The sequence below is a fragment of the Macaca nemestrina genome, chromosome 16 (assembly GCF_043159975.1).
Source record: "Macaca nemestrina isolate mMacNem1 chromosome 16, mMacNem.hap1, whole genome shotgun sequence".
Lineage (NCBI taxonomy): Eukaryota > Metazoa > Chordata > Mammalia > Primates > Cercopithecidae > Macaca > Macaca nemestrina.
This window is the reverse complement of record NC_092140.1, coordinates 95098668-95126662: the sequence shown is the minus strand read 5'-3', so window position 1 is coordinate 95126662 and position 27995 is coordinate 95098668. Positions and strand designations below refer to the sequence as shown.

General features: G+C 39.2%; 1 protein-coding gene and 1 long non-coding RNA gene across 3 annotated transcripts in view; one reads left to right on the top strand and one right to left on the bottom strand.

The window, feature by feature from the left end:
• The window catches only part of LOC105485992 (uncharacterized), a 539662-nt gene that overhangs the window by 15036 nt on the left and 496631 nt on the right, over nt 1–27995 (bottom strand). The window lies entirely within an intron of this gene.
• LOC105485984 (beta 3-glucosyltransferase) overlaps nt 1–27995 on the top strand; it is a 120346-nt gene that overhangs the window by 66477 nt on the left and 25874 nt on the right. For both annotated transcript variants that reach the window (XM_011748618.3, XM_071081669.1), the window contains exons 8-12: nt 3408–3471; nt 6596–6715; nt 8840–8909; nt 15745–15858; nt 17830–17929. In XM_011748618.3, coding sequence (XP_011746920.1) covers nt 3408–3471; nt 6596–6715; nt 8840–8909; nt 15745–15858; nt 17830–17929 — 468 coding nt within the window. The remainder of the gene's footprint in view (nt 1–3407; nt 3472–6595; nt 6716–8839; nt 8910–15744; nt 15859–17829; nt 17930–27995) is intronic.

The following is a 27995-nucleotide window of genomic DNA, read 5'->3' as shown; positions in this document are numbered from 1 at the left end:
TTTTTCCACCAGCAAACCTTATCGAGATTTCCTTCAGCAGGTTGCTCTGTTGACTGATTGACAAGTGGGATTGAAAAAGCCAGCTAGGTATTGAGTTGAAAGGGCCCTCGTTCATTTGCACGTCTGTAGCCTAGGTGGTTGTGTTGTTAGAACTGTGCCATTGGGGGCATGACTTATTTATTTATATTTTTTTTGAGACAGAGTCTTGCTCTGTCACCCAGGCTGGAGTGCAGTGGCACGATCTTGGCTCACTGCAAGCTCCACCTCCTAGGTTCACGCCATTCTCCTGCCTCAGCCTCCCGAGTAGCTGGGACTACAGGCTTCCGCCACCATGCCCGGCTAATTTTTTGTATTTTTAGTAGAGATGGGGTTTCACCGTGTTAGCCAGGATGGTCTCGATCTCCTGACCTCGTGATCCACTTGCCTTGACCTCCCAAAGTGCTGAGATTACAGGCATGAGCCACCACACCCGGCCCAATAACTTCTAAAAATTGGGAAAGCTAAAACTTCATATTTGCCAGGAACTGAATATTTAATGAGGAAACATTTCATCTAAGTAACTGGAATTTCTGGCTTTCATTGGTTTTTTGGTATTGTTGGTTACTGAAACTAGCATTGGAAAAACCCTGCTTCATATCTTGCTTCATAGAAAAACGAAATCCAGTTAGCACTATTAGGTTTTGCCATTTAAGTTAGTTGGTCACCCTGCACACTCTTAGAACTTGAACTTGTTTGCAAGGTGACTGGGTGACTGACATAGGCCTGAGGTGGCACATGAGGCTAACTCTTCCACCAGAAGTCTGTGATATTTACATAAATATGACTTGGTTATGGTACACTCTGTGGACTGCAAGAGATTGCCACTGAAAGATAGCCATGTACATTTTCATTAGTCCTCTATCAGTCCTTTTCTGTCTCAGGAATTCTTTTTTTTTTTTTCTTTTTTTTAGCGATGGAGTCTTGTTCTGTTGCCCAGGATGGAGTGCAGTGGCACAATCCCGGCTCACTGCAACCTCAGCTTCCCGGGTTCAAGCAATTCTCCTGCCTCAGCCTCCCAAGTAGCTGGGATTACAGGTGTGCAACACCATGCTCGACTAATTTTTGTATATTTAGTAGAGATGGGTTTCACCATGCTGGCCAGGCAGGTCTTGAACTCCTGACCTCAGGTGATCTACCCGCCTCGGCCTCCCAAAGTGCCGGGATTACAGGCATGAGCCACCACACCTGGCCCTGTCTCAGAAATTCTATCAGTGGTTTTCACTTTTTCCCCTTCTGAGGTTTCCCTCAAAGAAAAAGAATTTTCAAGGATTGAATGAGAAACTTGAAAAGCCAAAAAGATGGAGAGCATGTTTAAGGTAACAGTACTAAGGTGTTTATTGGCGGTTGTGAAGGGGCCTATGAAACACGGCCATCTAACAGTGGAGGTCACATGCTTCTTGTATTCTCATCACAACTTGGTGTTCCTCGCCTGTGGCAATAAGCCCGGGTATGACTTTTCTGTCTTTGGAGCCTGAATGAAGTGAAGACTTACTCTTTGTGGTCTAATTAGATTTTGAAGGCATGTGGCATGAGTCCATATCCCAAAGTTAGCTTGATACAGTTTATTTATGAAAACTTGCTCCAACTGAGAAGAATTCATATTGGACAAGATCTCACTTGCCAGGGCAGACATTTTTTCTCTAAGTATATATTTGGAGTGTATCTGAGGATGTAGACTCTCAGTCCACCCCACTTACACTCACAGATCTGTGGGCAAGTATTGAGCAGGAATGTGACAGATATTATATGGGGCTTCTTTTGGTGCTACCTGCTACTAAGCTATGTTAGTAGCAGCTGTGAGACAAATGCTTTGTAATGAAGCACATTTATCCTGTGTCTGCTTTCTGTCTTCTTCTAATCAGAGAATCAGAGGTGAATTTTTATAGAAATCTTTCGTGGCCGAACCAGAAAGATGTAATTAAAAACAGTTGGAAAAAAAATTGAAATTTATTGCTATTTTTCCTTTTTCTTTTAAAATTTTTCTTTCTTTTTTTTTTTTTTTTCCTTTTCTTTTCGAGACAAGGTCTCTGTTGCTCAGGCTGGAGTGTGATCATGGTTCACTGCAGCCTTCAACTGCTAGGCTCAAGCGATCCTCCCACCGCAGCCTTCTGAGTAACTAGGACTACAGATGCACCATGCTTGACTAATTAAAAAAATTTTTTTTTAATTTTGTTTTAAATTTTATGTTAAACTATGTTGCCCAGGATGGGCTCTAACTCCTAGCCTCAAGCAGTCCTCCTGCCTTTGCCTCCCAAAGTGCTGGGTTTATAGATATGAGCTACTGTGCCCAACCTACTTCCTTTTTAAAATCACTATTATTTCTTTGTAGTGAAATTATGTATGAGGAGGTTTGTAATTTAAGCTAATAGTCTAGTCTTCAGCTCTATAAGTAAATACAAAACCATATGGTATTTTGGTGATTTGGGTAAGTATTCCTCCCTCGTTAGCTTTGAATCAAATATGTTGTCTACTTCATTCAGGGAGCTCACTGAGTGCTCATTGTGGTCTGGTACGGTGGGCAGTGCTGGCAAGACAGAGAAGAAAGTATAACACAGAGAGAGCTATGTATACACCAGATTTTAATGCATGTGATAAAGCTGATAGGTCTGTGCTTTGTACTCTGGCAGTCAAGGAAGTTTCCATGTACTCTGGTGGGCAAATCTGGGTAAGTTTTACAGAGAAGGTACCCATGAGTTTTGTGTTTACAAGTTTGCTCGGTAAAGGTTGGGAACAGGCGGTCTAGGCAGATGTCCAGCAGGAGAGAACAATGGGGAGGCGTGTGCACTGGGTGTAGCAAGTGGGTGCTGTGATGCTAGAGATGGCTGGGAATGGTAGGAGCCTGGAGACTGGCTCGGGAGTTTGGGGCTTTATTCTGTATGGGAAAGGAGCCATTGAAAATGTTTAAACAAGACAATGACTTGCAATAAAAGTGTTATTCTTCCCCAAAACCACATGCTTTTCCCCCATGAAACCCAGCAAGATTCATTAAAGTAAGAAACAAAAAGTGGCCGTGTCTGTTTCTCAAGCACAATTTATTTTCCCTTTCCTTTTTCTTTCTCTGTATTATTTAGTGTAAAGATTATCAGGAGTCAACAAAGCTCGTGACTTTTTCCCCCAAGGCATTGTATTGTATCGTACGTTATTTGGCAGATGTTGTAATAATGAATGCTACTTTCCTTGCGTTCATTTATTGGTCAGCCAACCGTTGCATTTTTCACAGTCCTTTCCCTCAAGGAAATTAAACTGTTATTTTTATCTTTAAATCTGTATGTTTATCTGTTTTCAAACACTAGAAAGTCTCAAGAATGTGTTAGTCTTATTTGACACTTCTTTTGGTTAAAAAAAATCAAATTGTCTCTATTTTCTAGGCTTACCAAGAGACTAAAGAGTGAATCCCTGAAATCCGACTTTACAATAGATTTAAAACATGAGGTATGTCATGTTTCGTTTGATTAAAAGTCCTAGTAATCAAGAATTCACGTCCTTCGATGTAAAAGGTGTTTTGCATTCCCTAATCGTGTAGTTTCCCCACCCACATCTACTCCCCACAGAGATAATTTCACAACACTCCAGTGAATTAGTTGCTTGTATTTTAAGCTCATTTCAGTTATGTAGGTGAAGACAGAACAGTGAAAAAGGTTGCATCTTGTGATTCATGATTCTTTACTTTTAAGCTAGATGGATGGGTCCAGAGGTAGATTTCTAAAAACATGCAAAAATGGCATTAGAAGTACTCTGCTCTTACATGGTGCTTCGGTTGTACATATGCCAGTATGGATTAAATGATCATGCCCCCCCACGCCCAATTCATACCTTGAAACCTGAGCGCCAGTGAAATGGTCTGTGGAAGTAGACCTGTGGGAGGTGACAGGGGCATGAGAGTGGAGCCCTCATGAATGGGATTGGCACTTTTATAAAAGAGGCCCCAGGGAGCTTCCTTGCCCTTTCTGCCATGTAAGGACACAGCTAGAAGGTGCCATCCATGAACCAGGAAGCAGGCCCTCACCACTGAATCTGCCAGTCCCTTGATCTTAGACTTCCCAGCCCCTAGAACTGTGAGAAATAAATTTATCGTTTAGACGCCACTCAGTCTATGGACATTCCTTTTCCCCCCACCCTCCAGTTTGAAAATCTTTAGCTTTAAACCAGATGGCAAATTTACCTTGATGTTGATTGTAATTACTGATATATTTGATTTCTATCACTTTATTTTGTGCCCCTCTCCTTATTTTCTATTTTTCTTTTCTTTTCTTTTTTTTTTTTTTTTTTTTTTGAGACGGAGTCTCGCTCTGTCACCCAGGCTGGAGTGCAGTGGCGCCATCTCAGCTCACTGCAACCTCCTCCTCCTGGGTTCAAGCAGTTCTCTGCCTCAGCCTCCTGAGTAACTGGGATTACAGGTGCCTGCCACCACGCCCGGCTAATTTTTTTTTGTATTTTTAGTAGAGACAGGGTTTCACCATCTTAGCCAGGCTGGTCTTGAACTCCTGACCTCGTAATCTGCCCACCTCGGCCTCCCAAAGTGCTGGGATTACAGGAGTGAGCCACCATGTCCAGCCCCTCTACTTTTCTATTTTAAAGTTCCTTGTCTTCTTATTTATTTATTTATTTATTAGTCCATATTTTTTCTTGTCTGCTATTTTAGAAGTTCAATCTGTCTGTACTTTACTGGTTATTTTAAATATTTTAACATGCATTCTTAACCTAACAATGGTTTATTAATTAACAGCCAGAAAATTTGAGGGCCTTAGGATACTTTAACTCTGATTATCCCACTCCCAACTTATATGCAATTGTTGTTCAATGTATTTGTCCCTTTTTCTTTTTACCCTGGAAACTTAGATATTATCATTATTTTATGCAGTTAACATTGGTATTAACTCGTCATATATTTGCCATTGTTTTTGCTTATCATTCCATCTTGTGTCTTGGGCCTTCCGATTGAATCATTTTTATTCCTCCTGAAGTGTATCCTTTAGAATTTCTTTTAGTGAGGTGGTAAATTCTCTCAATATTTTTTCTTTAACAATATTTATTTCAACTTTGTTTTTGAAGCATACTTACATCATGTAGATGATTCTAGGTTGCCAGTCATTTTCTGTCATCATAAGTTTTATTGAATTGTTTTTCTTTCTTTTTTTTTTTTTTTTTTTTTTTTTTCTGCGATAGAGTCTCTCTTATTCTGTCACCCAGGCTGGAGTGCAGTGGTGTGATCTCAGTTCACTGCAACCTCTGTCTCCTGAGTTCAAGCAATTCTTCCACCTCAGACTCCTGAGTAACTGGGTCTACAGGTGTGCACCACCACGACCAGCTAATTTTTGTATTTTTAAGTAAAGATGGGGTTTCACCATATTGGACAGGCTGGTCTCCAACTCCTGACCTGACTCCAGGATCAGGCCTCCCAAAGTGCTGGGATTACAGGTGTCAGCCACCACACCCAGCCTCAGTTATTTTTCAAATGTGCTTACTTGTTTTGTGTAATCTTTTTAAAATAATCTTTTCTCATGTTTTAAAGTTTTTCTTTATAAAAATATATTAAGCATAGTAATTTTATAATCTGTTTGATAATTCTGATATCTGAAGTTTTTTGAGTCTGATTAAATTATGTCTGCTGGCTCTTGTTCATTATCTTATTTCTTTTTTGTGTGTGATTTTTGTTTTTTTTCCTCTGAGTGATTGTTCTGTAAGCACCCTTGTTCCTTTAGAAAAATCCCCTGAGCCTTCTATTAAGGTTGTGGTTCCTTAGTAAGGATTTACATTAGCTTCTGCCTGTTGCTAATGAGTTATCCTGACTTGAGATAATTTAGATGATCAGTTCGACGTGTTTTGGGACCTCATAGTGGCACAATTTGAGGAGGCCTGGCTTTTGGTTACAAAATCTAAGAGGAGATTTAGCGATGATTCTTTTCCCCCCGTTTAGACCCGTGGTCCTAGCTTTATGTATGGGATTGCTGTTAGTCACACCCCACCTTGGGTGGGTCATAGCCTTCAGTCTCTTCACTCCTATCAGAAACTCAGCCTTGCCAGAGGTCAGCTGATACCTACTAGGGAAAACTACCCTTGGTGCCCTTTTTTCCCCAGGAAAACAAAACTTTCCCATTTTTGTTCTCACAGATTCCACATTTTTGTGTCAACTTAGCAATACATTTAAATACTTAAGGGCATTTTACCCAGCATTTTTAGATGTTTTAAGCAAGCTGAGTATTCGGGGTATGTAATTACCATACTAAGGAAACTGGAGCCGTAATAATATTTTCTTACATCTCTCTGTGATGTTGTAGAATGTGTTCTTTCCTAAAACCGCGTACCTTGGAATTTTTTGGCGGTCAGAATATTGATTCGTAGTTAATTGCTTATTGTTAGTAATAGAATACATTTATTCACATGGAATTGTCATTTTTTTAAGTTTAAAAAGTCCCGTTGAATACTGACAAATTGATATGGTTCAACCTACTCTCTATGGAAGGTGTCTTCTGCTTTCCCTTGAGATCTTTTGTCCCTTCTTTTACTTGTGTTGACTGAGTTCTTTCGTCACTGCCTGTCTCCTGTCTTGCGGCAGATTGCCCTCTACATCTGGGACAAAGGCAGAGGACCTCCCCTGACCCCAGTGCCTGAGTTTTGTACAGATGACGTGGACTTCTACTGTGCTACCACGTTCCATTCTTTTCTACCACTTTGTGTAAGTAACAGAAGAAAAACTTCTTTGCATATCAAAGGAAAAATTTAGATGCTGTGCATAATGTCATCCTAGCACTTTAAAATAAATTTTAGATTCAGGGCATTCATGTGCAAGTTTGTTACAAGGGTATATTGCGTGATGCTAAGGTTTGGGCTTCTACTGATTCTGTCACCCAAATAGTGAACATGGTACCCAATAGGAAGTTTTCAAACCTTGGTCTTCTTCCTTCACCTTTTTAGAGTCCCCAATGTCTGTTGTTCCTATTTTTATGTTTGTGTGTTCCCAGTGTTTAGCTCCCACTTGTAAGTGAAAACATGCATGCAGTATTTGGTTTTCTGTTTCTGCATTAATTTGGTTTTCTGTTTCTGCATTAATTCGCGTAGGATAGTGGCCCCCAGCTGCATCCATGTTGCTGCAAGTACATTATTTCATTCTTTCTTATGGCTGTATAGTATTCCTTGGTGTATCTGTACCACATTTTCTTTATTCAATCCACCATTAATGGGCACCTTCACTGATTCCCTGTCTTTGCTATTGTGAATAGTGCTGCACTAGCACTTTATATCTAAAAAGAAAATCAACATTTTCCCTGTGCCGGGTAAGAACTATATATCATGACTCTAGTAATAACAGTCATACAAGGTTAGTATTATTGTAACTCCATCTTACAAATGAGAAGAGAGAGGCGCAGAGAAGCCAAGTGCTTGTTTATGACTACGTAGCTAGTAGGGAGGGAAGCAAGGGTTCTGACGGGCTCCCCTTTATCCAGAGCCTTTGTGAAGGACTGCCCATCATAGTGCTTTAGGGTTAGTGTGCCCACAGTCATTTCTTTTGTTGATGATGTAGGATGCATTGATTGGAATTTCTGTTCCATTTCCTGGAAAGGCCATTGCCAGTACTTTCTGTGACACCTAAGCCTTCTCCACAAGCCTGCACCCTTTACTGTCTCAGCAGGTGGCTCTGCCTTTCATCTCACTGACAGCCATCCAGAACTTTCAGAATGAATTCACTTGTGTTGGCAGACCCAAGGTCCAGCCCCAGTATGAGCCTGGAGACCCTGACACTCACTAGGTTGTTAACTGCTTTTCTCATAAGAAAAAATATGTTCACCAACCTCATATGTTGTCGTTATTCTCAAGTCAGTCACACAGAAGTCTGTGTGTGCCATTTTAAGAGATAAATACATAGACACACACATACACCACACACACACACGCACACACCCCAAAACACAGTGCAGCACTGAGAGAGAATCTGTAATGTGTTTGCAGTTCCAGAGGCGCGGACCAGTCTTTCCAGGCAGAATGCTTGCTTGCTCTTTCAGTGCTCTCCTAGTGCCTTGAGTGACATGACAAAGCTGTAGTTAGATGTCACTGTAAACCAGCCCCAAATTATGTAGGAGTCATGATTGAATATGATTGCAGGCCTAAGACAGGTAATAAAGGGGTCAGGAAGGGCTTGGGTGTGCCTTGTTGACAGATCCCTCTTGGTGCTCCCTTTCATCTGTGTGATCATCCTGGGCTCCAGGACTGCCCCCACCCCACCTTCACCAGGTGTTTGAAGGAATCCTACCTTTGGCAGAGGAGAAAACATCCTTAGCCTAGACTTGGGTCACCAGTAAAGAGGCTGCTGTAAAAATGTTTTCAACATTAAAGTAAGGCCAGGCCCAGAAAAGGGCAACATCTCTTATTTTACACTAAAAAATCCTCCTATTTCTCTCTTTTTGTCAAAATCTTCACCAGCTGGAGAAAGGAAATGAGAGGTAACTAACATTTACTGGTCAGTTACTATGTGCTTAAAAAATTACAGTAATAATAGCAGCCTTGTGGTGGTTATTATTATTTTTTTTCTAAACAAGCTGACTGAAATTCTGAGAGCTTGAGAAACTTGTTAAGGGGATGCACAGTCCATGCACGGTGGAGCAGGCAGGTCCAGGGCTGGCTGACAGAAAGGCTGTATTGTCAGCTGCCCTATGTTTCCATTTCTCCCCTAAAACTTCGTCCCGGATATGTTTGATATCCTTGACATTGGTTAATTTGAACTCTAGAGCATGTGAGATCTAACGTGGGTGTGAAGTTAACGCTGACTCACATATGCATATATTTTTTCTTTTCTTTTTTTTAGGGAAAGCCAGTGAAGAAGGAGGATATTTTTGTTGCAGTAAAAACATGCAAGAAATTTCATGGTGACAGAAGTATGTTTTGGGTTATTCATTTTATCGAACGCTAAAATCCAAACTACCTTTTAAAAAAAAGTACGAATGAATTCTTGAGTGTAAATTCAGCAAAGGGATCATGACAATCCAGATGTTGAAGTGAAAGCAGTTATTTAATCAATATTCCTCATTGCACCATTTCAATCACCAGGATCAATTAGGAAGGAAAATTTTGTGTTGAAACATGAGTGGTCGTAGCCGATACTGTTTATAGCAGTATTTTAAATTGGAAATGGAAAAGCTCAGTGTGGCAGTCTTGGAGACTGTGTGAAAAACAATCCATTTTGTCAAACAACGTATTAGGTTCAAACAACATATTAGGTCTGGGCGCAGTCTCTAAACGGGATGAAGAATGTCAAGAGGGGATTTCAGGGTAACAGCATGCCAACAAAGAATAAAGACTTTTTCTTTTTTTTTCAATTTATTTCAAATGCTTACCTTGGAACTTGTTAGTTAAGAGATGTATTTGCTCATGAGTAGATAATATTGGAGAAGAAGAAAAAGCCGCTGTACAAACAGTGAATCTCTTCTTAAGGAAATCCTGGCATGCAGATTAATGTTGTTTTTATTCAGGTTTTTGATGTCATTACAGAATTCTGCTAAGTTGTGATGATAATGTAAAAAAAAAAAAAAGCCCATCCTAAATATAAATAGACATAATTTCTCTCTTTTTGCACCTTATTTCAAGCAACACTTTTGTGAAATTGAAAATTAGGCAGTCTTTTGCATTTTCTAATTTTAGTGCATTTTTTTTTTTTCTCATGAAAAGACTGTCGATTTCACCAAGAATGTGATATTTATGTAGGAGAGATTTCTAAACCAACTGTCATTTTCATGGGATTGGAACTACTGAGGAAGTTCATTTATGTATTTTATGTGATAATATGATACATACAAATTATATTTTAAAGGGGAAGATGTTTTCCAAATAAAATAATATTGTAATTTGAGAGTATAGTATTGTCTAAGACATCAACATCAATTAAAATTGAGCTATAATCAATTATATCTTAAAAATACATTAACTGTAAACCTTCGTATTTGCCTAAAATAGCCACATTAAATTCCAAATCCTATTAAATCAGCCTAAGTGAATATATACATTTGTTATACAACGAGTCCTAAGATACTATGAAGAATCAGTATAGCAGTTAAAATTTTCTATCATAAATTTAACCTAAATTTAATATCCTTTTACTTTTTTCATAATATGGAAGGGTTTTTTGGGATTATTTTGACAAATACCTTCTTTAAATAGGTATTGGGGAAATGAACTATACTGCTTTTTGTTTTATTTCTTTTACAGCAAACAGGAACTGTTTGAGTTGATTTAATTGATCTTGAAGCTACACTTGGAGTAGTGATTATTTTCACAATATGAATGTTAAGGATAGTGGTGCTGGTACTTTTTGAAACACGTTTTTCAGGTCACAGTGACGCAGTAAAATTAGGGACACTCCCTTTTGTATTTTTTATATTCTACAGAAATGAAAAAAAAAAGTTTGTTAATTTTGATTTAGTAATTTTGAATCTAGTTTACTGCTTTCTCATTTTGTATAAGTTTGAGATACTCTTTTTAGATATTCATGAAATCCTTTTCTATTTGAATTTTGACTCAAAAGTCTTTAAAAATTACAAAATCTTAAAAGCCTGCTAGGAGCATTAGAAACAAACCTTCCAAAGCCAGATACATTGATTTACTGCTGTTAATTTGAATCTGGTATCATTGAAGCATGAGGCCTAAAATGTATCATGAAGTTTTCTTACTTGGGTTTCTGTGGTAAACCATTTTGCAACTTGGATATGTTTGTTTGAAAAGATAGTCTAAGGCAACAGGATTTCAGTGACTTTGAAGTCCATTTTGCATGACTTCATGTAGCCTGCCAGGCCACTGGGCTCTGCCCCTCATTTTAGAAGCCTAGTCCAGCCACCAGTTGGCCCAAAGAGTTATCCAGTAATATCGGTTACAAGGATAACACCACACTAACTGCCTCTAACTGCTAATATTTTTTACATTTTCTGGTGTGTTTTTCACATATGTTCTATCATCTAATTTCATGTTGACACTTCCTTGTGATATGATAATTATTGTTATTCACTTGTTGTAGAAAAACCTGAGTATGGAATGATACACAACTGGCCCAGTTTCTTGTATCTTATTGAGTAGCAGAGCCAAGAACTTAGGTTTTCTGGCTCCTAAATCCCACTTTTTTTTTCTACCACAGCACAGCTATACTGTAATCTCCTTGGATGTATTACAAACTCAATACTTGATAAATAGTCTTTGGTGTTCACATTGATGTCCTGCTATGCTCAAGGTCAGTTTTGACTTGGCCAGAAGCTGCGAAAGTAGGCTTTCCATTTTTAGTAGCAATGGGTATGGCAAGGAATTGAAACCCACACAGGATCTAAAATACAAATTGAGCTGAGAATTTAAGACTGCCACTCCTGTCTGAGCATGTCACTGCTATAGTCAAGCAGAACACATGGTCTGGGGTGTTGGATTTTTTTTTTTTTTTTTCGTTTTCCTTTCCCTGTGTGCTCTATGGTAGAAATACTTTAGTCATAAAGGCCAAATGATGAAGGAAAAAAAATCTAGAGAAACTGTGCTTGTCTTTGCCAAGTTGACAGTGGGCTGTACTGTTAATTGTGGGCACAGTGTCCCCTGGCACTGAGTGGTGATGGCCCCCACTCCTGGCTCATTATAGTGTTGGTTACCTTCCGGGATGAGAAGGAGAGACAGAACGTGTTGTGTTCAAGGCCCTAGTCACAGCAAGGGAAAATACAGATTGCATTTCTTTTTTATACTCTCATGGAAGAACTGGTAATAAAACCAAGTTTCAAAATGAAAAGAAATATTTTAAATGTTGTACTTTCTTTGCTTAACAATGACACATTTATGTAATTGCTTTTGTCTGGATTCTGACTTAAGTAAAACATAGCATTCTTAGAACACAAAGCAAAACTATATTCTGTCTTTTGACTCAAGGAAGTAATCCATATTGACATAGTTGAAACAGCAACATCCTCTGAGAGGCAAGCATTTAGTAGGGTTTTAAAGAAACTTGGGAACGATTACATAAGGTGATGAATTGGGCATAGCATGTAAAATGATATTTAAACAAGGAAATGATCTCTGATGTTTTAATATTCAGCTTGATTGCTTCGTCTTGGGTTCTGTGTTTCCCACTGTGGGACCTGAGCTGTCAGAAAACCTTAAGAATTTTCTTTGGATCATTTTGCCATGCAGTTTGCGTGCATGTCTCATGTACCCCGTGGCAGCCACTGGTTTTGTTCATCAAATGGTGGGTGGTGGGACACTCTCCTGCAGTCTACCTCTAATTAAAGAGGTTAAATTGCCGTTTGCTCAGCCTTTAGTTCCTTTCCATAGCTTCCTGAGCTCTTAAAAATTAGCACTATATTCCTTTCAGATTAAAAAAAAAAAAAAAACTGTTTGCTATCTTTACTGCTGTCGTCTTGTCTAGAGGCAAATCTGAACAAACTGATTGAAAGGGGTGTTAGGAGGCTGGTGTTCTCTCTGACTGAAGAGGCTTACACGTACTGTGGTACAATCTGCTTACTTAAAAGGCGAGGCTTGAATTAGAATACAGAAGATAGAAGGCCAGACTCTAATCAAATGAGGTGATTAGATCAATGACTGAAGAGAGGAGAGGAGTCAGGTGTTGCCTTTCCCTGGCTGTTGAACAGCTGATGTTCCAGATGGCCCTACAATGTTGTGTTAGGTCATCCAGGAGGGATACTTTTCAGGCTTAGGTACACCTTAGTCTTTAAAATGAGGAATTAGAACACACTCGTGTGTGTGTCCCTAATCTGCTCCTGAGAAGTACAATCAGGGTCTGATTTTGTGGCCACTGACTTGCATACTGAGACAAAAGGGCCATCTGCAAGCTGAAAATAGTGGATTCCTTAAAATAAAAACTATTCACATTCGATGGTGTGGTAGTTTTAATAAAATGTTCAAGTGTCAAGTTCATTTTCATTTATAACCTGAGACAGCTTTACAAGTCACTTCCCTGGGGGTAAAAATGCATGTTCTGTCCTCACAGTGAGACACGTCTTCTGCTTAGAGTCTAGAAAGCTCTAAGAAAGATTTATGCCATCTGTGCAGCTGGCATTTTTATAGTAAATTTTTTTTACTTTGCTCCAAGTTTAAGTTATCTCTTGACAAACTTTCTTGAAGGAGGCATTCACTATTATTATGTGATAGGAAGTATGCTTCTTTATTGAAAAGGAGATAATGTGTCAGGTAACTTATTAAAGTATTTTCTCAAAGTTTAATATCTTTAGGAATACAGTGCCTCAATACAATATAAAATATTTTGTAAACAATAGAATGAATTCATTTTAGAATTTAAGTGATGCTAATAAAATAGGCCATTATTTTAAAAGTTTAATTTAGAATTAAAACCGTGGTTGATAATAAAGCCTTAAGCTGTTTTTTTTGGAAGACTTTAAATCCTTTACGGCTAAGAGGTACGACAGACACATGGAGGTTGTATTGACAAGGGGAGAGATGTACAAACTGTTGAATGCTTTAGGTGTTATAGAATCATAATATCTCAGTATATTTAAATGGTTGGCTTGTTTTAAAATGATTAATCAAAGGCTGAATTGCCTTTATGAATAAAACCTTCCTTTAACAAGTTTCCACAAATAATCCTGGGCCTTTTATTGAAATGCCTACAACATTCAGTCCTCATTCAACTATTTATTGAGTACCTACTATGTACTAGGCACTGTGCCAGGTATTGGGAAATGAGTCATACACACATTAATTCTTACCTTTAGTGTAATTACTTTTTTTTTTTTTTTTTTTTTTGAGACGGAGTCTTGCTGTGTTGCGCAGGCTGGAGTGCAGTGACCGGATCTCAGCTCCCTACAAGCTCTGCCTCCTGGGTTTACGCCATTATCCTGCCTCAGCCTCCCAAGTAGCTGGGATTACAGGCGCCCGCCACCTCACCCGGCTAGTTTTTTGTATTTTTTAGTAGAGACAGGGTTTCACAGTGTTAGCCAGGATGGTCTCGATCTCCTGACCTCGTGATCCGCCCGCCTCAGCCTCCCAAAGTGCTGGGATTATAGGCTTGAGCCACCGCGCCCGGCCCTTTAGTGTAATTTCTATTTTACCTGTTTCAAAGTAAAAGAGAAAGCAAAAGTGCTAATTCACCCTTGATTTTGATTTTAATTTTATTTAAATCCATTAATTGAGAAGAAACACCTGTGCTGTTTAATAAACCTATTAGAGCAAAAAAGGACTGCAGGCCTAAAGGCTGAGCAAATTGAAAGCAAAATTCACACAGCCTGCAGGGCTCTTGCTGGGGGACTGAGGAAAGTTCTTGACCTTTCCTCACAGCTTCTTCCAGCATTATGTAGTGGAGGATATTTTACCCAGCAGTGTGAACTTGTAGTGGCTGCAAGCTGCAGGGAACCCTTTCTGGGGTAAGTTCTGTTGCTTCTTATATGCAAAGCAAACTGCCACAGCAGTGCCAAGGTTAACATTTTTGTTGTGCCGAAATTTGGAAGTAGAACAGAGTAAAATTTTTTAAACTTTCTTCTTTCCTTTTTTTGTCCCCCAGTAGCCCTATCTATTATTTAGTACATCTTTGACCATTTTGACATGTAGAAACCTTTAGAACTATCTGTTTTTTATGGTTGTGGAAAAATTATATTTTAATATATGAAAATAATATTTAACTGGTAATTTGGTAATAATTTAGTAGATGTGCAGAACTCAGTTTTTTTTTTTTTTTAAAAAGCCAATGAATGATTATGAAATGATGCACTTTCGTATTTTCTATTTAAGGGCTGTCTGAACTGGACTCAGAATTTGCTTACTTACTAGCTAAACACTTAAATTTTACATTGAAACATGAGTTTTTGCATTTATTTCTATTTGAGTTGGGAACAGGGGAAAGATACATGGTCTGATAAAGCTTCTCAAAAGTTAAGTGAAGATTTGGTTCATCAGAGTTTTGATTCTTAAATTAACAGTATATAATATCTAAATGATTTTTTTCTATTGAAAAAACAAGAAACCACTTTTTAAACTTCAGAGATGCATAGGCAGTACTTTGTTTTTTAAGTATAGAAGAAAATAATTACGTGGTCAGGTGAATTAATATCAAGTAGTGGTAAGGCTCTATGTCGGGTCTGCAGACAGAGCTATCTTTGAGCATCGAAAGCAAAAATACAGAAAACCAGGACAGCTTTCTGTTGTGTTTGTGTTAAAACATTTAGCTGCTAATGATAGAATTTTAAAGCCTGTAGTAGTTTTGTATGTTATTACTTCCACATTTTTCAAAAGTACAACATCGTAGTATCAGTCATCATATGCAGTGATTCTTATTTGGCAAGGTCATGCCCTTTGTAGGGTTGGGTGGTTCTTTAGAATCTTTGGGTGGGGACATGCATAGTTTGCAAAGGTCTTCCCATGCTTCATGGTAAGAGGGATGGATATTCTCTTACCATGCTCCATGGTAAAAGAAAAATAAGTTAACATTAATGTAAACACAATAGCATAATCAAACTAGAAAATTTGTCAGTATATGGAAGTAAGTGCATTCATCACCAGGAATGAGAAATGCTTTACTCTAGAGAATGTTGAAAATGCTTCAAGAAGAGGGTTTTAGTCAACAACGTTGGCATTTCTCAGGATTGGAAGCAAGCAACTCTTGGAACACCTGGAGAACAACAAATAATGTTTCTCTTCCTTTGTAGATGATTATACTGCCATTTTGAGTTTTTAAGCTTTCTTGTGTAACTGTGCCGGTGATTGTCATCTCTGTAATTTTTTCAGTACCTATTGTTAAGCAGACTTGGGAGAGCCAAGCAAGTCTCATTGAATACTATAGTGACTATACTGAAAATTCCATTCCTACTGTGGATTTGGGAATTCCTAATACAGATAGAGGTGAGTCCATAATTCTTACTAGTCTCCTTATTAAACACCCCCATTCTGCAAATACAGTAAATTAGGTTAGGATAAAAATGAAATATTTTGTAAGTGCTATAATTTTTGCCTCATACTAGTTTTTTTCCCTTCTTCCCTCACGGATATAGATTGGTTCTTTCAAACTAAGGGCTTTATAGTACAAAGTGTTGCAGGTGTTTAGTAGACTGTATCCTATAATTGAGCACATGATAGTTCCAACAGAATTTAACAATAGATTTTTCATACCTTCATAATTCTTTGTGGTCATGATGGGGTGCTTAAAGTTGATTTGTCATATTCCCACACAAAGCTTCTATCCTTGTCAGTATTATAGTCTAGTTCACATATTGTATTACCTGTGAGTGCCACCTAATCACATTCTACACTAGTTATATGTAGAATAAACTCTATTCTATATGTTAAGATTTTAATTAGTAAATTGTTAGAAATAAACCTGCTTTTCTCTTTAAATTGCAGGCTTTCTAATTAAAAACACTTTTTAGGACGCAGAGAGTGGAATGGTAGACATTGGAGACTCCAAAAGGTGTGGGAAAGTAGAAGAGGGGTGAGGGATGAGAAATTACCCACTGGGTACGATAGACACTCTTTGGGTGATGGCTTCACCAAAAGCCCAGACTTCACCACTGTGCAATATGCCCATGTTACAAAACTGCACTTGTACCTCTTAAATCTATAAAAATTTTTAAAAATGGTGTCAAAAATGGAAGTGTAAATTTGGCCACCTCATCTTCAAATAGTCTTTATTCATCTTAAGTTTTATCCAGTATTTCTGCCACCCTTTTTTCTTTATTTTTTTGTTCCCCACGCCCTTTTATGAGTAAAGAAAAAAAGTAGCAAACTGATTATGTTATATACAGTTTATCTTAATTATTTTATGTTAGTGTCACTCATAATTCTTTCATTAATATAGTACAGTGTAGAATCAGATATGCCATTTCTGTAGTTACCAGTTCTTCTGACAAGGTTAAGTGTATTACTGAGTCTGTCTGTTGCTGTTTGATTTGGAAAAACTGTTTTAGATTGGGTTTAATAATCATGTATTTACGTATACCTTCCTTATTTGATTTCTTCATTTCTAGTCTGACCTTATTGCCTATATGTATATTTGTTCTAAAAGGGATTTGAGATGGCTTTCAAACATACATATTGTAATGGTTAAAAATACACAGAGATCAAGAGTAAAGAAAATAAAGGTCAAATTGAGTGGTTTGATAGTCATTAATATAAGTTAATATTTGTTCTCCACTGTGTCACCAAATAATTAAAATGAGGGGGCATATTCCTGTTTATCAATTTGACTGCTCTTCCCAAGTGTTTTATTTTGGTCTCAGCAGTTACCATTAAAGCATTGCAATTTATCTATTGGTATCCGAAGGACTGTTACTCTGTCTTACTCAGCACTGTATCCTTCAGTGCATATCTTAGTACCTGCCACAGTATCTGGCATATTAGAAACTTAGTGGTAGTAAATATTTATAAAATAAATAGAGGTATAAGCGTCCACCTTTGCACTGCTGCTTCCCTGTGGCAGTGGTGCCTGGGGTTCTAACACCTCCTTCAGAATAAGCGTATCTAAGAAAGGATACCACTGCTCATTGCTGTGAGTCTTAAAACTTTCTTGCCCAGACTGAAGATGCTAATTCTATCTCTGTCTCAAATTATCTGTGTGACGGTGTAATTCCACTAATCTCTCTAAGTCTCCATTTCCTCGTGTGTGAAATGAATGACTTGACTTTCATTATCTCTAAAGTTCCTACTGGTTCAATATGTCTGTGAAAATTAGAAAGGCTATTTTTAAAAATTTTGAAATTTTGGTGTTGCATGTTGGTGTGTAAGCTCTTACAACACTGCAAAACTCAAAAGAAATTAATGAATTCTATATATTTTATAGGAAATAATACATTGTAAGTTTTTTCTTGCCTTTTTTAGGTCATTGTGGAAAGACATTTGCCATATTGGAAAGATTTCTGAATCATAGCCAGGACAAAACAGCATGGTTAGTCATTGTGGATGATGATACATTAATAAGGTAAGGAGTCATTCTCATCCTAAATGGCTTTAAATTCTACATATATTCATATTCAAAAAACTAGATGGTACTTTTTCTGGCCAAGATGAATTAACGGGGACAGGGTTTACCCTTTTATCTGAACCAACCCTCTAAAAGAACAAAATATATAAAACAAAGGTTTTTAAGATACTGAATATTAGGTGCAAAGGAAAATGATCTAAAAGAAACATGAAGCAAATGAGGTAAGTTCTGTGACTGCCACAGCTGACTGCCTTAAGAGAATTCCAAGTTACTGCTTAGGGAGGGAGCACCAGATGGAACCTGACAGACTCTGTGGGTGGAAAAGATGGAGACCAGAGTCTCAGGAGACCAAGGCTATTAGAGTTTGCAGGACAGAGTACCAGAGAGGGGAGAGCTATACAGAAAGGGAATACTGGAGATAGGTGAAGATCCCCCTATGTATTCAGTAGAGTATTGATCAGTGCATATGTGTGAGGAAACTACCCGATGCTGGGGAAAGATCCAACCAGATTAGAGGGGATGGTTACTGACACTCACACAGGCCTGGGCTGGAAAACCCCTATTCATAAGGTATTGAAAAGAGTACGTAAAAGGGTCTTGCCTCAATAGGGGGGATAGTTAACCCTAGACTAAGCACTTTCCTAGTCCTGCCTAACATATCTGAAAAGCAAGATACAAGAAAATGAAACTGTTTCTAAGTAATAGCCTGTGTCTGAGAACAAAACTCAGGAAGACTTACAGAAGTACAAAAATAACCAACATCTAATGAAGTAAAATTCATAATGTCTGCCATCCAATCAAAAGTTGCCAGGCATATAAAGCAGCAGGAAAATACAGAAGTGAAAAAAAATAGCTTATTGAAATGGTTTCAGAATTTATACACGGTTAGAATTAGAAGTTGTTAAGCTGTTACTATTAAATAGTTATTATACTTCTGTTCCATGTGTTCAAAAAGACATGGAATGTCTCTTAGTCTTAAATAAGTTGAAATCATACCTCTAGAGATGAAAACTACATTCTTGATTGAGGTGAAAAACCCACTAGATGGGTTTCATAGCAAATCAGACATTTAAGAAGAAAGTATCAGTGAACTTGAAGACAGTGCAATAATAACTATCCAAAGTGAAACACCAAGATAAAAAATAATTTTAGAAAATTAACACCATCACTGAGCTGTGGGACAATTTCAGGTGGCCTTGAATATATACAATTGAAATCTCCAAAGAGAAGGGGCACATAAGTATTTAAAGAAATATTTTTCAAATTTAATGAAACTTGTAAACCGACAGATCCAAGAGTCTCAGTGAACCCCAGGCACACCATGAACACAAAAGCAGAGAACAGCCACCTCCAGGAATGCCATAATGGACACTTACGGCAGTACCCACTGCCCTGCTCTGGGCGGCTGTGGAATTGAGAACTAGCATGCTCAACCCATTGCAGCTACCTGCAACACCAACACAGACCTCTTGGGTCTCTGGGTTGCTCCACCACCACTGCTGCCATCATTCATATCATACCAGCTACTCAGGGGGCTGACAACTTGAATACCCATCTAGCCCACTGCCCTCATTACTAGCTTCTAAGCAAGCAATTCACCTGCAGGCCCAAGAATCAACCATTCAGAACTCTGTAACACTGCAGCCAGCATAAGCTACTATAGGGCCTAAAAACACGCATATTCACCCTTCTGCTGCCACCACTGGGGCCCAAAGACTGACTCAGTTGGCATCCAAGTCCCCAGCAAAATTTCACAGCTTTGGCTACTAACCATACCCTAAGCCACTGAGGAAATTACACATACCGTGGACTGTGTACTATTGAAAAAGTCACACAAAGACCACGCTACAACAGCACCAAAAATGAAAGCCAAGGTGTCTTACTTAACCAACAACATATATACATCTTCAGGAAAAATATTCTCCCCTACAAAAGCAATTTTTAAAAATTGGAAAAACAGTACCAGATATGCAGATATCAATGGAAGGAAACAGGAAACATGAAAAAGCAGGAAAATATGATACCAGTAAAGGGCCACAACAATTTTCTAGGAACAGATCCCAATCAGTAAGAATTCCTTGAAATAACAGATAAAGAATTCAAAATATTGATTTTAAAGAACCTCATTGAGGTACAAGAGAAATGTGAAAACCAGTACAAAAATAAGAAAATGAATTCAAGATATGAATGAATGAGAGATATACCAAGGAGACAGATATCTTTAAAAAACCAAACAGATTCTGGAACTGAAAATTCATTAAAGAAAATACAAAATACATTTGAAAGCTTCAGTAATAGAGTAGACCAAGCAGAAGGAGGAATTTCAAAACTTGACGACAGATCTTTTGAAATAATCCAGCCAGACAAAAATAAGGAAAAAATGAAAAAGAATGAAAACAGCCCTCAAGATGTCTGGGACTACACAAAATGACCAAACTTATGAATTATCAATATTTTTGAGGGGAAAGAGAGATCAAAAAGTTTAGAAATCCTACTGAAGGAAATAATTGATGAAAATGTCCCAAATCTAGCAAAAGAGATGTTTAGATACAGGAGATCCAGTGATCTTCAGGTAAATACATTGAAAAAAGGACTTCACATGGCATATTAGGACTTCACATGGCATATTATATTCAGAATGTTTAAATTCAAGTGAAAGAAAGATCTTTAAAATTACAAGAGCAAAAGCATCAAGTCACGTATAAAGGACTAATAGTGGACTTTTCAGCAGAAATGTTATAGGCCAAAGAGAATGAGATGGCACTTTAGCCATCGTGCTAAAAGAAAGAAAGAAAGAAAAAAGCTGTGAGCCAAGAATTTTATATCCTGCCGGAATAAGCCTTATAGATAAAGGAGAAATAATCTTTCCCAGACAAGGAAATGCTGAGGGAATTTGTCACCACTAGATTGGCCCTACAGGAAGTGCTCAAAGGGGTCTTGAACATGGAAACAACAGGTTGATACTATCATCCAAACACATGAAAATATAAAACTCACAGGTCTTATAAAACAGAGAATGGAATCAAATGTAAATCTGACAAAATTTCATCAAACCACAACAACAGAGAGAAAGAATGAATTTGTAAAACAACTAGAAGACAGTAAACAGTGTGACAGGGACAAAGCCTCAGATATCAAGATTAACCTTGGATATAACTGGATTAAATGCTTCACTTAAAAGATACAGATTGCCAGAATGGATTTTTAAAATTATTTTATCTGGCATTTTCCAATAACATTGGTAGTATTTTTTTTTAATTATACTTTAAGTTCTGGGGTACATGTGCAGAATGTGCATGTTTGTTACACAGGTATACATGTGCCATGGTGGTTTGCTGCACTCATCAACCCGTCTTCTACACTAGGTATTTCTCCTAATGCTACCCCTCTCCTAGCCCCCCACCTTCCAACAGGCCGTGGTGTGTGATGTTCCCCTCCCTGTGTCCAGGTGTTCTCGTTGTTCAACTCCCACATATGACTGATAACATGCGGTGTTTGGTTTTCTGTTCCTGTGTTAGTTTGCTGAGAATGATGGTTTCCAGATTCATCCATGTCCCTGCAAAACATGACATCATCCTTTTTTATTGCTGCATAGTATTCCATGGTGTATATGTGCCACATTTTGTTTATCCAGTCTGTCATTGATGGACATTTGGATTGGTTCCAAGTCTTTGCTATTGTGAATAGAGCTGTAATAAACATAAGTGTGCATGTGTCTTTATAGTGAAATGACTTACAATCCTTTGGGTTTATACCCAATAATGGGATTGCTGGGTCAAATGGTATTTCTAGTTCTAGATCCTTGAGGAATCGCCACACTGTCTTCCACAATGGTTGAATTTACACTCCCACCAGCAGCATAAAAACGTTCCTATTTTTCCACATCCTCTCCAGCATCTGTTGTTTCCTGACTTTTAATGCTTGCCATTCTAACTGCTGTGAGATTGTATCTCATTGCGGTCTTGATTTGCATTTCTCTAATGACCAGTGATGAGCTTTTTTTCATATGTTTGTTGGCCCATAAATGTCTTCTTTTGAGAAGTGTCTGTTCATATCCTTTGTCCACTTTTCAGTGGGGTTGTTTGTATTTTTCTTGTAAATTTGTTTAAGTTCTTTGTGGATTCTGGATATTAGCTCTTTGTCAGATGGATAGATTGCAAAAATTTTCTCCCATTCTGTAGGTTGCCCGTTCACTCTGATGATAGTTTCTTTTGCTATGCAGAAGCTCTTTAGTTTAGTTAGATCCTATTTGTCAATTTCGGCTTTTGTTGCCATTGCTCTTGATGTTTTAGTCATGAAGTCTTTGCCCATGCCTGTGTCCTGAATGGTATTGCCTAGGTTTTCTTCTAGGGTTTTTATGGTTTTAGGTCTTTAACTCTTTAATCCATCTTTAGTTAATTTTTGTATAAGGTGTAAGAAGGTTTTCTGCATATGGCTAGCCAGTTTTCCCAACAGAGACTAGGATTGCAACCCCTGCTTTTTTTTTTCCTTTCCATTTTCTTGGCAAATCTTCCTCCATTCCTTTATTTTGAGCCTATATGTGTCTTTGCACATGAGATGGGTCTCCTGAATACAGTACACCGATGGGTCTTGACTCTATCCAATTTGCCAGTCTGTGTCTTTTAAATGGAGCATTTAGCCCATTTTCATTTAAGGTTAATATTGTTATGTGTGAATTTGATCCCGTCATTATGATGCTAGCTGGTTATTTTGCCAGTTAGTTGATGTAGTTTCTTCATAGTGTAGAAGGTCTTTACAATTTGGTATGTTTTTGCAGTGGCTGGTAGCGCTTTTTCCTTTCCATATGTAGTGCTTCCTTCAGGAGCTCTTGTGAGGAAGGCCTGGTGGTGACAGAATCTCTCAGCATTTGCTTGTTTGTGAAGGATATTATTTCTCTTTCACTCATGAAGTTTAGTTTGGCTGGATATGAAATTCTGGGTTGAAAATTATTTTAAGAATGTTGAATATTGATACCCACTCTCTTTTTGTGGCTTGTAGGGTTTCTGCTGAGAGATCCGCTGTTAGTCTGATGGGCTTCCCTTTGTGGGTGACCCAACCTTTCTCTCTGGCTGCCTTTAACATTTTTTCCTTCATTTCAACCTTGGTGAATCTGATTATTATGTGTCTTAGGGTTGCTCTTCCTGATGAGTATCTTTGTGGTGTTCTCTGTATTTCCTGAATTTGAATGTTAGCTTGTCTTGCTAGGTTGGGGAAGTTCTCCTGGATAATATCCTGAAGAGTTTTTTCCAACTTGGTTCCATTCTCCCCATCACTTTCAGGTACACCAATCTAACATAGATTTAGTTTTTTCACATAGTCCCATATTTCTTAGAGGCTTTGTTTGTTTTTCATTCTTTTTTCTCTAATCTTGTCTTCACGCTTTATTTCAGTAAGCTGGTCTTCAATCTCTGCTATCCTTTCTTCCACTTGATGGATTAGGCCATTGATATTTGTGTATGCTTCACAAAGTTCTCATGCTGTGTTTTTCAGCTCCATCAGGTTATTTATGTTCCTCTCTAAACTGGTTATTCTAGTTAGCAGTTCCTCTGTTTTTTTAAAGTTCTTAGCTTCCTTGCATTGGATTAGAACATGCTCCTTTAGCTTGGAGGAGTTTGTTATTACCCACCTTCTGAAGTCTACTTCTGTCAATTCGTCAAACTCATTCTCTGTCCAGTTTTGTTCCCTTGCTGGCGAGGAGTTGTTATCCTTGGGAGGAGAAGAGGCATTCTGGTTGTTTTTGGAATTTTCAGCCTTTTTGCACTGGTTTTTCCTCATCTTCGTGGATTTATCCACCTTTGCTCTTTGATGGTGTTGACCTTCGGAATTGGTTTTTGTGTGGATGTCCTTTTTTTTGATGTTGGTGCTGTTCCTTTCTGTTGGTTAGTTTTCCTTCTGACAGTCAGGCCCCTCTACTGCAGGCCTGCTTGAGTTTGCTGGAGGTTCACTCTAGACCTCATCTGCCTGGGTATCACCAGTGGAGGCTGCAGAACAGCAAAGATTGCTGCCTTTTCCTTCCTTTGGAAGCTTTGTCCCAGACAGGCACCCACCAGATGCTAGCTGGGGCTCTCCTGTATGAGGTGTCCGCCAGCCCCTGCTGGGAGGTGTCTCCCAGTCAGGAGGCACAGGATTCAGGGGCCCACTTGAAGAGGCAGTCTGTCCCTTAGGAGAGCTCCAGTGCTGTGCTTGGAGATCTACTGCTCTCTTCAGAGCCAGCAGACATGAACGTTTAAGTCTGCTGAAGCTGTACCCACAGCCACCCCTTCCCCGAGATGCTCTGTCCCAGGGAGATGGGAGTTTTATCTATAAGCCCCTGATTGGGCCCCCGCCTTTCATTCAGAGATGCCCTGCCCAGAGAGGAGGAATCTAGACAGGCAGTCTGGCTACAGCAGCTTTGCTTAGCTGTGGTGGCCTCCACCCAGTTCGAACTTCTAGGCAGCTTTGTTTACACTCTGAGGGGAAAACCACCTACTCAAGCCTCAGTAATGGCAGATGCCCCTCCCCCCACCAAGCTCAAGCATCCCAGGTGGACTTCAGACTGCTGTGCTGGCAGCAAGGATTTCCAGCCAGTGGATTTTAGCTTGCTGGGTTCTGTGGGGGTGGGATTCGCTGAGCTAGACTACTTGGCTCCCTGGCTTCAGCCCCGTTTCCAGGGAGTGAACAGTTCTGTCTCGCTGGCATTCCAGGCACCACCAGGGTATAAAAAAAACTCCTGCAGCTATGTCGGTGTCTGCCCAAATGGCTGCCCAGTTTTGTGCGTGAAACCCAGGGACCTGGTTGGTATAGGTACCTGAGGGAATGTCCTGGTCTGCGGGTTGTGAAGACCGTGGGAAAAGCGTAGGATCTGGGCCAGAATGCACCATTCCTCATAGCACAGTCCCTCTCAGCTTCCCTTGGCTAGGTGAGGGAGTTCCCCGACCCCTTGTGCTTCCCACGTAAGATGACGCACCCCGTTTCTGCTCGCCCTCTGTGGGCTGCACCCACTGTCCAACCAGTCCCAATGAGATGCGCCGGGTACCTCAGTTGGAAATGCAGAAATCACCTGCCTTCTGCGCTGATCTCACTGGGAGCCGCAGACCAGAGCTGTTCCTGTTCAGCCATCTTGCCAGCCATCTCCTGTTTTTTGTTTAATAATTATTTCTCATAGTTCTCGAGGCTGGAAGCCTGAGATCGGGGTGCCAGCATGGTTGGGCTCTGGTGAGGGCTCTCTTTTGGGTTGCAGCGTGCTGACTTCTTGTATCCTTAGATGGTGGAGAGAGAGCAAGCTAGCTCTGTGGCCTCTTAGAAGGGCATGAATCCCATTTATGAGGTCTCCACCCCCATAATCTCTTCACCCCCGCCAAAGGTCCCACCTCTAAATACCTTCATATTGGGAATTAGATTTCAACATATGATAAAATTTGGGGGGAACACAAACATTCATTCCATAACAGCTACTAGTCTTCTCTTAGTGTAGACTATCAAATACTAAGAAAAAGAAGGGTCTGTTTTTCAATAGAGATGATGGAAAAACACTGTAAAATTATGTAACTTTTTTTTTCCGTCACCATCTGGTTCATCCACAATATGTTTCTTTTTCCTTTTTTTTTAATTGTGGTAAAGTACACACAACATCAAATTTACCATCATAACCATTTTTAAGTGTACAGTTTAGTAGTATTAAATACATTCATAATGTTGTGCAGCCATCTCCATAACTCTTTTCATCTTGTAAAACTGAACCTCTATATCCATTAAACAATAACTGTCTATACTCCCCTACTCCCATCCCCTGGCAACCATCATTCTATTTTCTGCCTCTATGATTTTGACTACTCTCAGTACCTCTTATAAATGGAATCATACAGTACTTGTTTTTTTTTACTTGCTTATTTTACTTAGCATAATGTCCTCGAAATTTATCCATGTCGTAGCATATTGCAGAATTTCCTTCCTATTTAAGACCGAATAACATTCCATGGATACAGTATGGATAGCCCATATTTTGCTTATCCATTCATCTGTTGATGGACACTCCCTCAACATGGGGTTGTGGGTATGCACCCAGAAATTGAATGACTAGATCATATGGTAATTTTATTTGTAATGGAACCATCACACTGTTTTCCCATAGAGGTTGTTCCATTTTACATTCCTACCAGAAGTGCACAAGGTTTCCAGTTGCTCCACATCCTTGTCAACCCCATTGTTTTCTGGGTGTTTTTGTTTTTGTTTTTGTTTTTCTAGTGGGTGTGACTTTTGATTTGCATTTCCGTAATGATTAGTTGGTGGGGAAAAAACTGACCTATTTTCCCCTCTGTTTTCACACTGCAATAATCATCAACACAGAAGACAACTTCTGTGACCAAAAGTGTGGAGCAGGGAGATTTCTCCTACCCACCGAGCAATCAGTCTGTTCTGCAGTGGACATCAAATGGGTGTCCTCTAATTCAGTTTTAACACTGTTTACCTGGAGATAGTGCCAGTTCCCACAGTTTGAGGGTTCAGTGCCCAAGACTGCCCTACCACCCCATACACCAGACACCAGTCATTAAGTCCAGGCCTCCAGAACTTCTGACTGATGAACTTCATGTCGGGGTTCTTTCTCGCATTTACCAGTTTATTATAAAGGATATTACAAAGATACAGATGAAGAGATGTGTAGGGTGAGGTATGAGAGAAGGGGCGTGGAGCTTCCATGCCCTCCAGGAACCTCTACATACATGTTCAGACATCCTAAAGCTCTCTGAAGCCTGCTTTCTTGGGCTTTATGAAGGTTTCATTATGTAGCCACAGTTGATTAAACCATTGGCCATTGATGATCAACTTGACTTTCAGCTGCTTTCCCCTCCCAGGAGATTGGGGGGTGGGACTGGAAGTCCCAACTCTCTAATCATGCCTTTGTCTTTCTGGTGACGAGTCCCATCTTGAAGCTGTCAGTGAACAGTAGCCTACAAAAAGATAGCAATTTGGATGTTCCAAAGATTTTAGGATTGGAATGTCAGCAAATGGGTGTTGAAAGCCAAATATATGTTTCTTAATATCACAGTCTACCCTTGGTCTTCAGATACCTTACATCAAAAGAACATATAACTCAAAAGATATTGCCACATTAGAGTCTTGTTGCATCATTAATAACTAGTCTAGTCCATTATATTGTATTAATATTTCCCAGGGTGAGTCCACTCAGGTTTGCAGGCTTCCTTTCAATCTTGTCAGGTTCCAAACCTGGAGCAGTCTTGGCAAACAACAGCTTTCCCTTTTTAGATATCTGTTATCACTGAGGTGAGAGACAATGTCATCTGTTTCTCTGAGTGTCTTTCAAGGTATTAATGTAATGTTGGATTTCCCTCAATTTATAATCCATTATTCATTCCTTTACCCTCAACTGCTATTTCTCTTTCTCTCCGTGAATACCCAAATGTTTTCACCTTTGGAAGAGACATCAGAATCACTGCCGTTCCGGTTTAGATTGCAGTCAACAATGCTTGTCTGGCAGGTACATCCTCCTCAGTCCATTCCCATGCAGGTAGGGTAAAGTTACGTAGGTGCACAGCTAGTGGGTTATTTTTACCACCAGGCAATATAGCTGCATTCACTTTTAGCCCCAGTTTTGCTAAATGGGGTGAAGGAGCAACCCAGTCACATCAGGCCCTAAGGAATTTTGACATAAGGTTTAAAAACATAGTTATGGTTTTTTGCTTGGAAATCAGCCCTGCTTCCAGCACTGGCAGTTGCAGGCCTGGTCCTAGGACCACTACATCAGGTAGGGGGGAAAGAAAAGGTTTTAGTGAGCTGATTTGGGGAATAAAGAAAATATGGTCATTATTCCAGTGTACTCCTGGCTTGGCAAGATTTGCATAGTCATCCCAGCATCCTCTTCATCCCTTCTTCTCCAGATCAGCTTTAGAAAAACAGGAACATCTCATGGGCAGACTCCTTTAGTCCCACTCATGTTGAGTATGAGCACACACTCTTGAAGGCATGTAAGCCAGCCTTTTATGTTTCCAGTGTTTTCAATACCTGTTCTACTCGTCTATCAAACTATGACTCTAAGGAGACTATCTCTGTGCCCATTGTTGGACAT